At 43.5% G+C, this 17,058-nt stretch overlaps 2 protein-coding genes across 2 annotated transcripts; one reads left to right on the top strand and one right to left on the bottom strand.

Moving 5' to 3' along the window:
• Positions 1–2,645: 2,645 nt before the first annotated feature.
• On the bottom strand, positions 2,646–3,092 carry LOC135361752 (small ribosomal subunit protein uS10-like). Its single transcript, XM_064572318.1, has one exon. The coding sequence runs from the start codon at positions 3,084–3,086 to the stop codon at positions 2,691–2,693; it is 396 nt and encodes a 131-aa protein (XP_064428388.1). The 5' UTR covers positions 3,087–3,092; the 3' UTR covers positions 2,646–2,690.
• A 9,687-nt stretch (positions 3,093–12,779) lies between these two features.
• NOTO (notochord homeobox) lies at positions 12,780–16,968 on the top strand. The gene is made up of 3 exons (XM_045883981.2): positions 12,780–13,158; positions 14,413–14,627; positions 16,810–16,968. The coding sequence occupies exons 1-3, from the start codon at positions 12,780–12,782 to the stop codon at positions 16,966–16,968; spliced, it is 753 nt and encodes a 250-aa protein (XP_045739937.1).
• Positions 16,969–17,058: the final 90 nt, after the last annotated feature.

Below are 17,058 nucleotides of genomic sequence, written 5' to 3'. Positions count from 1 at the left end.
CTTCACATCCATCCTTCCTTCCCAACTGCCTGTCCCTGGATTTAGTCCCCAGCCCCAGACAAAGAAGTAACAATCTTATATAACCAGCTCCCATAACTGGGTACAAATTCTCATAATAAAGTCCTTATTCTTTGTCATTCCTAGTCATCCTGCTTCTCAGATCGGATCCTGACTAATCCAGAATATGCTACCAGGCATGGTTTCCAAGATCAGAACCTTAGTGAGTGGTGGGTTCTCTGAATTTGGTCTGGATTATAGAATTGATTCTGTGATCTAAGTAGATTTAAAGGCATAAATGAGGGCGCCTGGGTGGCTCAGTCAGTTAAGTGTCTGCCTTCGCCTCAGGTCATGATCCCAGGGTCCTGGGATCGAGCCCCACATCAGGTACCCTGCTCAGCAGGGAGTCTGCTTCTCCCTCTCCCTCTTCCCGTCCCCCTTGTTCGTACTCACTCTCTCCCTCTCTCAAAATAAATAAATATTTTTAAAATATAAAGGCATAATTGACCCCTTACCAAGGATTACCAAGGGTTACCAGGGGTACAGGGATCACTGGTACTCCATGTCAGAGAACGGGAGAAAAATATTCTTTAAGTGATCACCTGTAGACAATTATAATTTGGTGCTTATTGAAGTCAGTGTTTTGATTGACTATTTGCTTGAATATAATTACAATAAGATTGGTGGATTGTTAAAATGCCCTGAAGAATTTGGGGAAAGAATATGATGAGTCAGGGTTTTAAATTCTCATCTCAAGGTCCGCGTAAGGGACCTGAAAGTTTCTATGGCTGACCAAAGAATTCCTTTTACAGCAAATGAGAAGGAACAATGGGCTCGGGCTCGTGGAATTTACTGGTCTTACCATGTTCCCCATCACCCTGAAGCAGCTGGCCTGAGGGAAGAGTAGAATGGCCTTTTGAAGCCTCGGTTATGGTACCACCTGGGTGGCAACACCTTGCAGGGCTTGGGTCATGTCCTTTGAGATGCAACATGTTCTCTCAGTCAGCAACTGACATATGTTGCTGTTTCTCCCAAAACAGGGATTCATGGGTCAGGAAGCAGAGGTTAGAGATGAGAACAGCTTCCCTCAACATAACACATGGTGCTTCTCTAGCAAAAAATGCTGCTTTCTGTCTCTGAAATGTTGGGTTCTGCTGATTTAGAGGTATTCGTTCCCCAAAAAGAAATATTTCCACGTGGAACACAGAAGTGGTTCCACTGAGCTGGACGTTGACACTGGACTTGCTACTTTGAACTTGTCTTGCCAGCGAATCAACAGGCAAAGAAGAAGGTTATTGTCCTGCCTGGGGTGACTGTCTTGACTTCCAAAGGGGAGAATGGGGAGTCTCTTGGTATTCCCATTCCTGTGATTAAAGTCAATAGCAAAACTACCACAACCCAATACAGGAAGAAGTGTTAGGGGTCCAGACCAGAAGCCAAGGTCACCTCACCAGGCAGGGAGTATGAAATGGGAAGAGGAAGAGTATTTATAAATACCAGCTAAAACAGCTGCAGAAGTGAGGATGAAACTTTTCTTACTTCAATGTAAATATTTTTCTGGTTTTTTTTTTTTAAAGCTTTTATTTATTTGACAGAGACACAGTGAGAGAGGGAACATAAGCAGGTGGAGTGGGAGAGGGAGAAGCAGGCTTCCTGCGGAGCAGGAAGCCCGATGCGGGGCTCGATCCCAGGACCCAGGGATCATGACCTGAGCCGAAGGCAGCCGCCCAACCGACTGAGCCACCCAGGCGCCCCAATATTTTTCTGTTTTAATAAAAATATTTCCTTCCCCTCCCCATTCTCCTACTGTCTAAATAAATTTTTAAGATTATTTGTCAGTAATTAAGTTACAGGATATCACAGCAGAAATGTGCCTCAGCTAGAAGAGAAATGAACATCACTGTAGTGTGAATCAAGAGACTTTGTATCTTCTTTGGGTGGGGAGCATTAAGAATGTACTTTTTCTTTCTCCATATCGATAACCACTTGATCTCACACGTTTTCACTGTGCAAGGGATAGATGCATCATGTTAAGCAGAAGTGCAAGTTTGCTATCATTTGCTTTCAAACTTTATTTCAAAGTTAAGCATAGTGAAAACGGGTATTTGTGGATGCCAAGTTGACCAAGGATGGACTATGGTGGCTTTGTACAGTGTCAACTTAGCTAAGTTGAATCTCACTTCCTAGAATTCCCTTTCCTGTATGGTTCTGGGCTAGAGTTGGCCATAGGAGAAATTTGCGTGACATTTGAAAAGTAGGAGTGAGGCAGCCATGTTTATTCTTGGAAGGTCACTATAGGGTCAGGGCTCTCCATTCTGTTCCACTGACCCATTCATCTATCGTTATGCTGATACCACACTATGTTTATCATTCTAGCTTTATAAGGAGTGTTGATATTGGGTAAGGGGAGTTCCTTCATCTTATTCATTTTATTCATACTGTCTTAGATATTCTTGGTGTTTCAGTATATAGTTTTTGAATCAGTTTGCCAAGTTGTACAATTCCATAAATTTTTAAAATTCTACTTGCCTTTAAGATAATTTTGGGAAGAATTGTCATCTTTTGACATTGAGTCTTACCATCCATATATTCAGATCTTATTCTATGTCCTTCAATATTGCTAATTTTCTCTGTAAGCATTTTACACATTTTTTTTTTAAACAACTGATAATCAATTTATTAAAAAGGTTGATTTAAGCATCTGCAATGGTGACTTCAACCTCAACTCCTGGCTCAATACTGATGGAAGTAATCTGCTTAACAATCTCAGAAGGACTGTGCAAATCAATGAGTCGCTTGTGGATCCTCATCTGAAAACGATCCCAGGTCTTAGAACCTTCACCACAAGGAGTTTTTCTTGTAGTGATTCTCAGAGTCTTGGTAGGCATCCGAACTGGTCCTTTCACTTTGAGATTCTTTTCCTTTGCGCCTCTGATCAAGTCAGCACATACCTTTTCCAAAGATTTTACGTTGCGGCTGGTGAGAGTAATTCTGATTCGGTGAATCACCACCTCCGGTTCCACGGGTGTCTTTCTGGTGTCTTTAAAAGCCATGGCTGCAGCGCGGCTTCCTGACCGACTTGTTCCCATTTTACACATCTCTTAAGTGTATTCCTGTGTATTTTATAGTTTATGATGCAGTTACAAAAGAGATATTTTCAATTACATTTGCTAATAATATTTACCTTTACCAATTCTTATATATTGATCACATTTCCAGAAATCTTTCTCTGTGGATTTGCTTAATTTCTCTATAGATAATCATATTGTCTACAAATTCTTCCAACTCTTATATCTTTCTTTTTGTGGCTTATTGTATTGGCTAAGATTACCAGTACAATGATAAATAGACACTGTGGTAATGGATATACATGTCTTATTCCTGACTTTAATTGGCACTGCTTCTGAAGTCTTATTTTTAAATATGATCCTTGCTATAGATTTTTTTTTTAAGATTTATTTATTTATTTGACAGAGAGAGAGAGAGAGCACAGGTAGGGGGAGTGGCAGGCAGAGGGAGAGGGAGAAGCAGGCTCCCAACAGAGCAGGGAGCCCAACATGGGGCTCAATCCCAGGAACCTGGGATCATGACCTGAGCTGAAGGCAGACGCTTAACCGACTGAGCCACCCAGGCGCCCCTTGCTATAGGTTTTTTGTGACTATCCTTTACCCTTTAGTTTGGTAAAAGGTGTACTTTTTAAATGAGTTGAATTTTATAAAATGTTTTCTGTACCTATTTATAAAATGTTTTCTGTACCTATTATTATATTTTTTCTTCAACCTGTTTATACAGAATACTACTTTGATGACTACCTTTACCCTTAAATTTACTAAAACTTTACTTTTTTTTAACGATAAAACTTTACATTTTTAAATTATTGTAGAAATTGATCAAATGTTCCTTCTGTATCTATTTTTTTTCCTTCTGTAGCTATTAAAAGTGTTACATATTTTTCTCTCATCTGTTAATACGGTATATTCCTTAAAAGATTTTATGATGTTGGGGCATCATTTTTTTTTAATATAAACTGCCAAATTTGAATTGCTAATATTTTATTTAGCATTTTAGCACCTTAGTATCTTAGGATAATTGGTTTATGATTTTTATCTTGTAAACCATCTTTTCCTGGTCTGAATATCAAACTTAACACTATCCTTAAAAATGATTTAAGTTAAAAAAATGATCTGGGTAGCTTTCCCTTTTTTCAACTCTCTGAGAGAGCATAAAATCAGGACTACTTGTTTTATAAAACTATTGGAACTGGATTCTTTTTTGGGAAGAGGGGAAAGTGGTTCATAAAATGTTAACTACTAATGAACAGTTAGTGGTATATTGTTTTCTATTTTTTCCAAAGTCAATTTTGACAATTTATATTTTTCTAGAAAATTACCTTTTTCATATAAGTTTTCAAGTGTATTGACAATGCTATTCATGATAATTGCTTACAATAGAATAATCTTTGTTTACAACCTTACTATGTCATCATTCCTTATAATTTTTATTATGCCTTTTCTCTTTTTACTCTTGATAAATCTTGATAGTGGTTTGCTGATTATATTATCTTTTCCAAAGAACCATTTTGGGTGATTTTGTTGATCTTCTCAACGTACTGTCTTTTTCTATTAACTGTATCAATTTTTTCTATTTCATTATTTTTTGTTTTTATCTGCATTTTTCTTCTATTTTCTTTAATTTTTTTCCCCTATTGTTTTTTTCCCCACCTACTTATGTTGAACACAATTCATTTTTTGCTAGTCATTATTTTTATTGTTGCTTTTTGTTACAGAAATTTTTTTTTAAGATTTTTATTTATTTATTTGACAGAGAGAGACACAGCGAGAGAGGGAACACAAGCAGGCTTCCTGTGGAGGGAGAAGCAGGTTTCCCCCAGAGCAGGGAGCCCCATGTGGGGCTCGATTCCAGGACCCTGGGATCATGACCTGAGCCGAAGGCAGACTATTAACAACTGAGTCACCCAGCTGCCCTGTTACAGAAATTTTTAAATATAAACAAAAGCATAAAAAGAGTACTATTATGAGGGGCACCTGGGGCACCCCTAAAAGGGGGGCAGTATATATGTGGAAAATTTCATCATTTCTCTAGAAGGTAATAAAGGAAGTGAACAAATTTTTAAAAGAATGGTAAACAGAAAATACAAAAGAAATAGGAGAAAAAAGTCCAAATCCAAAAGCATTAACACAACATAAAAGAGAACCTTAGCCAATGTTTAAGTGAGATGAGTGGTTCTAAACCAGAAGGGGATGGTAGGCCAGGATAGCTTTCCCAACTTCGTGGTTCTTGAATTTGCTCTTAAAGATGTTTTTGTGAAGGGCTAAAAAAAACAATATGAAAATACTGTTCCCACATCTCTGCCTGAAGAATCTGCTAGAAAAAAAACTTCTGACAACCAAAATGACAGGACAGAAAGCAGCATAAGGTATAGTGGCCATGATCATCTCTGGTCCTTAACATCACAAATCTAAATCTGATCAAGTCTTTAGCTCTAACTCCCAATTCACAGGAAATATGGTGGCCAGAGCAACATGTTAAACCCCACAGGGATGCAATCAGCCAAATCCAGACTATGGGACACTCCGTTTGACATACTGCCCATCTTCATAATTAAATAAAGCAGAAGAAAAAAAAGATGAAGAGAGAACCTATAGTTTAAGGGTCATAAGAGACATATTAACCAATTGCAATTATTGGACCTTATTAGGAGTCAAAGAAACTGTATAAGTATTTATGAGGTAATTGAGGAAATTTGAGTCTTGGAAACTGAATGACATTAAAGACTATTGGTGTATTCTTTTAGGTATTATAATGGTATTTTTTAAGGTATGATAATGATAATGATTTTAAGGTATGATAATGATAATGATCCTTTGCTGGTTTGGGGCGCGTGGGTGGCTCAGTCAGTTAAGCGTATGACTCTTGATTTGGGCTCAGGTCATGATCTCAGGGTTGTGAGATCATGCCCCACATCAGGCTCCATGCTAGGCGTGGAGCCTGCTTGGGATTCTCTCTCTCCCTTTCCCTCTACCTACCCATCCCTGTCTAAAAAAAAAAAAAAAAAAATCCTTTGCTGGTTTGGAAGCATGGATTGTATTTCTATTCTTTTAGTCTTTGTCCATAAATTTTTTAAAAGATTTTATTTTATTTGAGAAGACAGAAAGAGACAGAGCATGAACAGGGGAAGCAGAGGGAGAGGGAGAAGCGCACTCCCCACTGAGCAGGGAGTCCGATGTGGGGCTCAATCCCAGGGCCCCAAGATCATGACCTGAGACAAAGAGGCTTAACCAACTGAGTCACCCAGGTGCCCCCATAAATTTTTAATATACAATCTTAACTATTATTTTTGCCTACTAATAAATAAAATTAGTCAATCACCTTAACAGGCCATTGTTTAATATGCTCAATTTTATTATCGCTGTTGAAAGTTTAGTTTTCTAATTTAAAAAAATATTAATTGATAGTTGATGAAAATTTATTGACAAATTAATAGATCTCTATGCTTATTTTTCTTGTGCCTCCTGAATTTTGTTTTTTCTTGCTAACCTACTCTTTAATATGTCTCTTATAAGGAAGGGTCTTTGGGTAGGAAACTAAGGCTGAATAATATTCCATTGCGTGTGTATAACCACATTTTGCTAATCCATTCATCCATTGATGGGCACCTGAGTTGCTTCCATGCTTTAGCTATTGTGAATAATGCTGCTGTGAACACGGATGTACAAATCTGTCTTCCAGACTCTGCTGTCAATTCTTTTGGGCATTAATTTTTATTAATTTAGAATGTCCTTTGTCTTGTAACCTTTTTTGATTTAAAATCTATTTTGCCTGATATTAGTATAGCCACAGCTGCTCTCCTGGTTACTATCTGCATGGAATATCTTTTTCCATGGTTTCACTTCCAATCTGTGTCTTTGGATCTCCAGCGAGTCTCTTGTAAACGTAATATATTTGGATCATTTGCTTTTATCCATCTGTAAACCTCTGCCCTTTTTTCCCCTACATATACAGTAACTTTTATCTTCAGGCACCAGGCCAAAGTGAAGAGGAGTTTTGCAAAAGACTGTAGGCACTTCTATTCCCCTACCCTTTGGGAGAACAAATATGAGAACCATCCTTGTGAGGTGGTATCTCCTGATGGAGGGGACAGAAGTTGCTTTCACCTCTACTTTCAGCAAAGGGTACTTGTAGCTTCGGATGGCAGGTGTCAAATTCTGTAATACTTAACTTTATTTTATAAATACAACAAATGTAAAATTAAATGATGATGATATGGTATTTTAACCCAACCCAAATAGGAATTTCATAATTTGATAAGTCTGATTGAAATAAATGTTCAATACAGATAATACAAACTAAGAAAAACATCTGCCAGCAGTCAGTGAAATGGATAATAATAGAACAGAACATTACATTTAAATAGTTATACTGAAATCAAAGAATAGCAAATTTACAAAGGATACAGAGAATATGTAGATCTCACATCTACAAAGTAGTAAACTAAGACTCAAATGATTAAGTGATGGAAATAGCTTAATGCAGAGAAAAGCTTGTGTCAAACCCCAGTTTTGTCATTTACCAGCTGCATGATCTTGGCTCTTGTTAACTTCTCAGAGTTTTAATTTCTTCACCTGTACAAAGTAAATGTATTATCTAATTTACAAAGTGGCTATTAAGATTAAATATGATAAAATACCCAGCTCAATTTCTCAAAGCCTAATAACTGCTCAGTAATTATTACAATCTTATCCAAATTCACAAAACCTACTGGCAGAGCTGGTACTGGAACCCAGGTGTCCTGTTGGTTAATGTGCTGCCTTTTCCAAGGCTGCACTGTTTCAAGGCTTACATTTAAGTCATTTTATTTTTTTTTTTAAGATTTATTTATTCATCTGAGAGAAAGAGAGAAAGAGCTCTTGTGGTGGGGAGGGGCAGAGGGAGAGGGAATCTCAGACTCTGTGCCAAGTGCATAGCCTGAAGCAGGGCTCCATCCCATGGCCGTGAGATCATGACCTGAGCCAAAACCAAGAGTTGGTCGCTTACCCCACTAAGCCACCCAGGCATCCCTAAGTCATTTTAATTCTTTTTTTTTTTTTTAAGATTTTTATTTATTTGACAGAGAGAGACACAGCGAGAGAGGGAACACAAGCAGGGGGGAGTGGGAGAGGGAGAAGCAGGCTTCCCGCTGAGCAGGGAGCTTGATGCGGGGCTCGATCCCAGGACCCTGTGATCATGACCTGAGCTGAAGGCAGACGCTTAACGGCTGAGCCACCCAAGAGCCCCATCCCTAAGTCATTTTAAAACTAAGGTTCAGTTCCATTGGTATACATATGGATGGACACATGCATATGACTTCAACCTATTTGTATTCTCCCTGGAGGACATAACTAGATTAATTTCAAAGTTGACCTTTGATAATTAGTATTATGTTCATACATGAAGTACAGCACATTAATAGGTCACTATATCAGTGAATTTGTGAATCTCAAACAGGAAGTAAGGGAGAGCCTATGAAGAAATGCTCATGTGGAGCTCTCCTCCCTACATAGTACCCACCCCCCTTAATAAAAAAAAAAAAAGTTGCATTTTTCCAGTTAGACATGGTAGACCATATTCAGTGGAGTATGTCTGACTACCCTCGGGGTAAAAACAAAGAAGTTCTTTCTCATTGGATGGGATATACTCTCTGTCTTTTGATTGGAGAGTTCAATCCATTTATATTTAAAGTAATTACCAGTAAGGAGGGACTGACTTCTGTCATTGTGCTATGTGTTTTGTTTTTGGTTTTTTTTTAAGATTTTATTTATTTGCGAGAGAAAGAATGAGACAGAGAGCATGAGAGGGAGGAGGGTCAGAGGGAGAAGCAGACTCCCTGCTGAGCAGGGAGCCTGATGCGGGCGGGACTCGATCCCAGGACTCCAGGATCATGACCTGAGCCGAAGGCAGTCGCTTAACCAACTGAGCCACCCAGGCACCCTGTGCTATGTGCTTTCTATATAGAAAGCCTTATAGCTTTTTTGTCCCTCATTTCCATCACTACTGTCTTATTTTATGTTTGGTTTTTTTGGTTAGTGAAATGTTTAAATTCATTTCTCATTTCCTTTTATGTATATTTTATAACTATTTTATGGTACCATGAGGATTACATTTAACATCCTAAAGTTATAAAATTCTAATTTGAATTTATACCAGCTTAACTTCAATAGTGTAACAAAAACTCTGCTCCTTTACAACTTCATCTCTTTCAATTGTTGATATCACAAAATTACATCTTTATGCATTGTATGCCCCAAAACATAAATATTCTAAATACTGTAGTTTCTTAAATTATGTAGAAAACAAGATTTGGAGTTACAAACCAAAATTACAAAAATACTACCTTTTACATAAAATAATTGTCTTTTCTTTAAATGTATTTATCTCTTAAATCATGTAGAAAACAAAAAGTACAGGTACAAACCATTGTTACAATTAATTTTTAAATTTTTGTGTTTTTTAATCAATCAATACTTCCCTTTATAGCTTCAGATTTTGACTCATCCTTTAAAAATCTTTTCCCTAACACCTACACAAAAATAAATTCCAGACCTAAATGTAAAAGCTAAAATAACAAAGAATAATAACAGAATATCTTCATAACTGGGGCAGGCAAAGGTTTCTTTTAAAGGACCAAAAACAGATCATTAAACTTAATTAAAATTCATAATTTTTGTTCATAAAAAAAACCCAACAATAAAAGAATGAAAAGGCAGGCTACAGAATGGGAGAAGATATTTGCTTCTCTGTATATTGCAACAAGGAACTTGATCCCAAAATATCTATATCTATCTATATGTAAATCATCTTACAAAAAAAGAAAAGATAGTAACCCAACACAAAAATAAGCAAACTACTTGAACAGGCACTTCACATAAAAGAGGATATCCAAGTGGTTGATAAGCTTATGAAAAGATGCTGAACATAAATAGTATTCAGGGAAATAAATTCAAATTAAAACCATATTTTGCTAAACTCACAAAGCTAGCAACTTTGCTAACCTCTCTTGCTCTATTTACTTATGTTTAAATTGGGAATATTAATGTCTGTCCTCAGGAATTTACAGTCTGCGGAGGAGTAAGTGAAATAACAGAAAACAGATAACTATGTACTGAAATACAGTGAATCGTGTACTGAAAATCCAGAGCTAGAGGGGCGCCTGGGTGGCTTAGTCAGTTAAGCATCTGCCTTCGGCTCAGGTCGAAGGGTCCTGGGATCGAGCCTCATGTCAGGCTCCCTGCTCAGCAGGGGAGTCTGCTTCTCCCTCTTCCTCTCCCTCTGCCCCTGCTCATGTGCTCTCTCTCACTCACTCACTCTGTCTCTCAAATAAATAAATAAAATCTTAAAAAAAAAAAGAAAATCCAGGGCTAGAGATACAGTGACTATATTCTTTACCAAAAAATCAACACAAATAAGACTTAAAATGTTCTTAAGCCTTCTATCTTGTAAGTTTTATCTTGTTCTTTGTCAACTGGCCCTAATTCCAGGGTGCTTGCTCCTGCCAGATTAGCCCATGGTGAGTCTCAGTGCATAAAGTGACATAGACCAGACACTTTATCTTGGCCTTATAAATCTGTCCCCATCCTTTCACTGAACCCTTTTAAAGCTTAGCCCAGCTCATCTACCAATGTAAATAGCCTCTCTCCTCCTCATAATGGTTACCATTTAGCTAAAAACACCCTCTCATTTACAATCCCATCAGGTGAGTATTATTTTCTCACCCAAGAGATCATTCCCATTTTACAAGACATTGGAGGCTTGGAGTGAATAATCCACTTATCTGAAGTTACAGAAATGTTCAGTGGCAAAGCTGAGATTTAAAGACAGGTTTATCCAATTCCAAAATCTACATTTTCTATCACTGTGCTCCACTGACCCCCAACAGCATGAGCTGTTACTGTCTTTGTGAGTCTGAAGAGGTGGGTGCTCGCATCTCTCCTCACAGGCATGCTGTTGGCACCTGGGCACTGCCATCTGCAGCGCGGAGGGGGGGTCCTCGGGGTGGCACAGCCCCACCCTCTTAGAGGAAAAGCTCCTTAAAAAGAAATATGTTGGGGCGTCTGGGGGGGCTCAGTTGGTTAGGCGTCTGCCTTCAGCTGGGGTCATGGTTTCGGGGTCCTGGGATCGCGCCCTGCATCAGGCTCCCTGCTCCACGGGGAGTCTGCTTTTCCCTCTGCCTGCCGCTCCCCCTGCTTGTGCTCTCACACACTCTCTCTCAAATAAGTGGGAAAGGAAAGGAAATATGTTGAGAAATGGAATGGTGTGTGTAGGATTTGGGAGTCAAGTTTCACTTGATACCCCCAGTGGCTCTTCTGAGTTTGCATTCCACCCACACCCGTTCCCCAGAGCTGTCACTGGTGTCTCCTCATCTCTGACCCAGCACCCTCTGGGCAGACCACAGTAATCCTAGACCTAGGACTAGCTGGGCCACCCACTGATGATTTCACCCACAATTTCAGGTTCCAGGCTGCCTAGGGGGTTTGTCCAGAAGGTGGGGCCAGTAGTTGCAGAAGTGGGAAGAAAGGCAGGGCAGGAGGCTGCTTTACCTCAGCCAGGTTCCTCTAGTCCCTACCTGGCAGAGCAGACAGGGGCATGTTGTGTCCCAAACAGCTGATGCCTATTGACAATGGCATGGAACTGCCCTCGACCTGATTGAGTAGTTTCAATGTTAGCCATTAATGTGAGGAGGCAGAATGCAATAGGAGCCTGGGAAGCAAGAATCCCTCTGAGCCCCACAATCACAGCACAACGCTCACCATGCACCAGGCTAATTCTAAATGCTTTACAGGCGTTAACTCGTGTAATCCGCACAGCAACTCCACGAGGTACCTACTAGTATCACCCACTTAACAGGTAAGGAAATACAAACAGTAACTTGTAGTTTGCCCAAGAACAACAGCTAGTAAGTACTGATTATTCATCTGTAAAACAGGGATACAAATGCCGGCCCTAAACCTACATAACTCAAGTTTTGTACACAACTCCTATGCATTGGTATTTCTTAAGCTGGAACCGTTACGGTTTTTCCTCTTCCACCTTTTGCGATATAAGAAAGATTTTTTTCCAGTGGGGCCCAGGTAATGTGGGTGGAGAAAGTTCCTAGAAAAAATCCAAAAGAAATTGGTAACCGTGGCGGTGTCTCCCCAGGCAGGGGAAACTGAGTGGCTGGGGGGGGGGGGGGGTTCGCCGGATGGAAAATTTACTTTTCACTGTATTTATCAAGATATTTAAATTAAATAATACATTTTTTAAAAAAAGGTCTGCTTAGTCCCAGGTGAATCTGGGAATCTGGCCAGGGCTTCTGCTTCAAAGATGGTGCAAGGATAAGGCCAGGCCGGCGCCCAGTGGTGGAGTAGCTCGCCCAGGACCACCAGGGAGCCACAGCGAGCTCAGGATCCTTTCCTGACCGCACCTGGGTGGGCATTTTCAAACGCGGAGGGACGAAGGGAGGGAGAGAGTGCCCACCTTGACTTGGTGGCGCGCACGGGCTTTGGAGGGTCGGGCGCCGCGGCACGCCGGAGGCACCCCCTCCGCGTTTGGAAGAAAAGGCCGGCCCCCCGCCCCGCCCCTCCCCGCCAAATTTAAGAGCCCTCGCCCAGCGCTGGGGCTCTTCCTGGCCAACAAGTCTCTCTCCCTTTGCGCGGGGTGCTTCCCCCTCGCCTCCCGCGCTCCCCGCACGGCTGCCCACAGGCCCTGGCTCCTCTCCCCGGGCCCGTCCGGGCGGGGACCGAGCCATGCCCAGCCCGGTGCCGCGAGGCCGCCGGCCGCCCACTCCCCCCGGCGCTCGGGACCAGCCCCCGCGCTCAGGCGGTTCCCCGGCGCCCCAGCGCCGCCCGGCCGGCCCAGGCACGCCCCGCGCTCCCGGGCGCCTCGAGTCGTCCTTCTCCGTCGAGGCCATCCTGGCCAGACCCGCCCGCCGCGCGCCCGCCGCCGCCGCCCCGCTGTCCGTTGCGGTCGGCGCCGCCGCGAGGCTCGGCACCGCTCCCTCCCGGTTTCCCGCGACGTGGCTGCCAGCCTACCTGGGCGTGGGTCTCCACCAGCCGCGCCCCCAGCCGCCCGGGCCGGGGCTCCGCGTGGCTCACTTCTGCGGCCTCCAGGGCCTCGGCGTCACAGGTACGAGGTGCCCGGGCGCCCGCGACCTGGGAACTGGGCGGGCGGCTGTAGCGTGGAAGCCGCGGCAGTGGGCACAGGGTAGAGAAGTCCCTGAGTTTGAGGACCACGCCCGGTCGGAGTGGGAAGGGGCCCTAGGACCCTTGACCTTGCCGTGGAATCCGAGGCCAGAGAGCGCAGAGACTAGACCGCCGCCGCACGAGGCTTCCCCCGCACGCACGCTGCGGAGGAGGGTGCAGGTGTGTGTGGGCGCGGGTGCGGAGCGGGACGTGCGGGTGGCTCAGAGGGGGCTTCGGTAGGCCCGGCCCGGGGGCTGGGGCTGCGGCGTGTCCCCTCAGAAGGGATTTATAGTCTCTCGCCCCCTCCACACCCGCTTCGGATAACGCTTGGTAGCGCAGACTCCTCGCCAAAGCAGCTCTCTTCCCAAACGAACGGCCCCGTCTTAGCTGGGAGAAGCGGCTCCTGCGGTGCTGAGGCTCAGCGAGGAGCTGTTAAGGAGCTGACAAATGCCCAGCCCCCGGTGCCGCGCGCACGGCTCACGTCCGTGGAGCTTAGGCTCCACACTGAACTTGCTTTGAGCCTGCTTGCATATAGCGCTCTTAGAAGGGGAACCTCGGGCTGTGGGGCGCAGGCACTTAAATCCCAGTGAGGATTTAACTGTTGACCTAACCTTCTCCTCTAGCATTAACATCCACCTACAGGAGTTTTTGCCATTTGGGGCAATTTGATTCATGCTTCCCCACCTCCCCTTGAGGAAAACAGGAGCAAAGTTAGTGCAAGCCTTGTCAACCCATACCAAGATCGATGTAGCACAGTCTTACTTGGTGTTTACTCCCTGGGCTCTCCCCCTTCTGCATTTCCATCCCTTTCTGCTGGGCATTCTCCACCCCACCCCACCCCCATTCTAGGCTCTCAACCCTATCCGAATTCATGCCACTGCATCTGAGCGATATGCGCATAGCTCCAAGCCAATTTTCCCTAACTTCCTCAGACAGCTGAGCTCTGAATTGCAGTTTACTGCTTTATATTACAGTGATCTCATTTTCAAGTTAGTTTTTGCATAGTTATTACATTCATACAGTTGAAACTTCAAAATGTTTACGAAGTTAGATGGAGAAGAGTTTCCCTTAACATTCCTGTCTCCCAACCACCTGGTTAACCCCACCCCACCCCACAAGCAGCCAATGATACCAGTCTCTTTATTCTTCCAGAGATGTTTTATGCATTTGTGTGTGTGTGTATACATATGCTCTTTAGGCTTAGAGCTGGCTCACTGCTCAGGCCTCTGGGGCACCCCAGACTGGGCTCCAGCAGAGGAACTTCAGGACACTGAGAGACCCCAAAAGAGGGTTCGGACTATGTTTAACTTGAAGCAGCTGGAAGAGTTGGAGAACGTGTTTACAAAGCAGCACAATCTTGTGGGGAAGAAGAGAGCTCAGCTGGCGGCCCAGCTCAACCTTACGGAGAATCAGGTGGGAGCAGGGACTCCTGCAGGACTTGGGCTGTACCTGGGGGCCGACGCTGCTCTCCCGAAGGCCCTGGGTGAGGTTGGGGGGAAGACATGGGCCTTCTTCCTCTGTGCCAGGCCACTGGGGGAGACAAGCCCTAATCACTAGCACACTCCCTACATGAATGATGAAAATAGTCCCATTTGATGGGGCGCCTGGGTGGCTCAGCCGGTTAAGCGTCTGCCTTCGGCTCAGGTCATGATCCTGGAGTCCCGGGATCGAGCCCCGCATCGAGCCCCGCATCGGGCTCCCTGCTCAGCGGGGAGCCTGCTTCTCCCTCTCCCACTCCCCCTGCTTGTGTTCCCTCTCTCGCTGTGTCTCTCTCTGTCAAAAAAATAAATCTTTAAAAAAAAAAAAGAAAATAGTCCCATTTGAAACCACATTATGGGAACAATACATATTAATCTAGAATTTTGCATGTTAAAAAAGGAGGTGACAATGAAATTATGTTCAAGGGACTAAATTTTTTAAGATTTTATTTATTTGACAGAGAGAGATAGCAAGAGCAGGAACACAAGCAGGGGGAGTGGGAGAGGGAGAAGCAGGCTTCCCACTGAGCAGGGAGCCCGATGTGGGGCTCGATCCCAGGACCCCAAGATCATGACCTGAGCCGAAGGCAGATGCTTAATGACTGAGCCACGCAGGTGCCCCTAAATATTAAAACTAATAAACATTCACTTGACCTCCATATTCTCTTCCAGCCACTACACCATTTTTCTGCTCTTTTCATAGGCAGACTTCCCAAGAACTTGTTATAGTTCCTCTCTCCATGTCCTCACTTCCCATCTACGTAACTCATTCCAGTATGAATTCTTTCCCTCCCATTCCATCAGAACTTCTCCTCAGGGTCTCTTAATGACCTCCATGTTTGCCAAAGTCAGCAGATGCTTTCCTTTCCTCATCTTACTCCCCACTTAGTACAGTTGACTACTTCTCTTATTGACACGCACTTCTCTTGGCTTCTGGACACTGCATTCTTGGTTTTCCAGCTCTCTGGCCACTTCTTCTCTGTCACCTCTGTTGTAGGGTACTCTTCTCTTTGTGACCTCATATTTGTCGTCCACCCCTCTAGCTGATCTCATTTAATCCCATGGTTTTAAATACCATCTATAAGCCAACAACTCCCAGGTTTGTACCTTAGCCCACCCCCTTTTTTTTTCCTCCCCTCTCTCGCATGTACATCTACCTAACTTCTTGAGGTCTCCACTTGGATGTCTCTGGGTAGGCATTTCAAACTTAACAAGTCTAAACCTCAGTTCTTGACTTTTTTTCTCTCCAGATCTGTTCCTTTCCCTACTCATGGCCCCACCATCCGTCCAGTTGCTCAAAATACCAAGTCATCCTAGATCCGTCCTCTCCCACTTCCAATCCATCGCCAAGCCTTGTCACCTGTACCTCAAATACAGCTGGGATCGCTTCATTTTTCTCCATTGCCCCCAGTTCATCCTGGTCCCAGCTCTTTTTGGATCATCGCAATAGCCTCCCAGCTGTCTCTCTGCATCCCCTTTCATCCATTCTTCACAAAGCAGCCTGGTACGCAGTTCACTTGAGGTGCAAACAGGACTATGTCACATCCCACTTAAAAGCCTCAAAACTGATACTCCTTACCCATAGCCTCCATGGTCCTGGGTGATCTGGCCCCTGCTGACTTCTCCTACTGTCCCTTTCTTTACTTCTCCATCTCACTCTCAGATACTTCAGCCTCTTTTCTGGTCCTCAAACACCCCAAGCTTTCCTACAAGTTGTCTCCTGATCCATCCTGCTTTTCTTTGTCCTCATTAAACTGGCCTCTTATCCTTTGAGCCTCAGCTTAAGTGCTGGTTCCTCAGGGAGGTTCAAACCCCCATTTGTGTTTTTGTTTCCATGTTTGTTATTTGTCTCTCTCTGGACCCTAAGTTCCATGAGGTCAGGGACCATACCTCTACTGCTCACCCCGTATCAGCATCACTTAGGATGGTGCCTAGTACATAATAGGAGCTCAATAAATATTTGTTGGATGAACAAATGGTGTCTGAAATTCTAGGGAAGGGTGTTTTGGAGGAGATGCTTCTTTTAGAAGAAAGAGCAAATGTGGGCACTGTGGAATAGGGGAAACCGTGGGACTGCTGGTCACATTCTAATCTCTAACCATTGCCTCTGATTGTAGGTGAGGGTCTGGTTCCAAAACCGCAGGGTCAAGTATCAGAAGCAGCAAAGGCTGAAGCTGCCAGCTGCGTCTGCCATGGCTGCCTCCCAGGATGAGCCCTCCAGGAGCTCTGATGACGGCGTTCAGAGAGAAGACACTGAGTCAGGAGTGGACAGCTGAGGACTGGGACAGAGGCTCAACCTAGGCTGTCTGAGCTAGTTCTTCTTGGGGGCACTCACTGGAACTGAGCCTTTTTTCTTCATCTGTATA

This window comes from Mirounga angustirostris, unplaced genomic scaffold (genome assembly GCF_029215605.1).
Source record: "Mirounga angustirostris isolate CCGP_5_RB_7025 unplaced genomic scaffold, mMirAng1.0.hap1 SCAF_10, whole genome shotgun sequence".
In the NCBI taxonomy this organism is placed as follows: domain Eukaryota; kingdom Metazoa; phylum Chordata; class Mammalia; order Carnivora; family Phocidae; genus Mirounga; species Mirounga angustirostris.
This window is presented reverse-complemented; position numbering and strand designations above follow the sequence as displayed.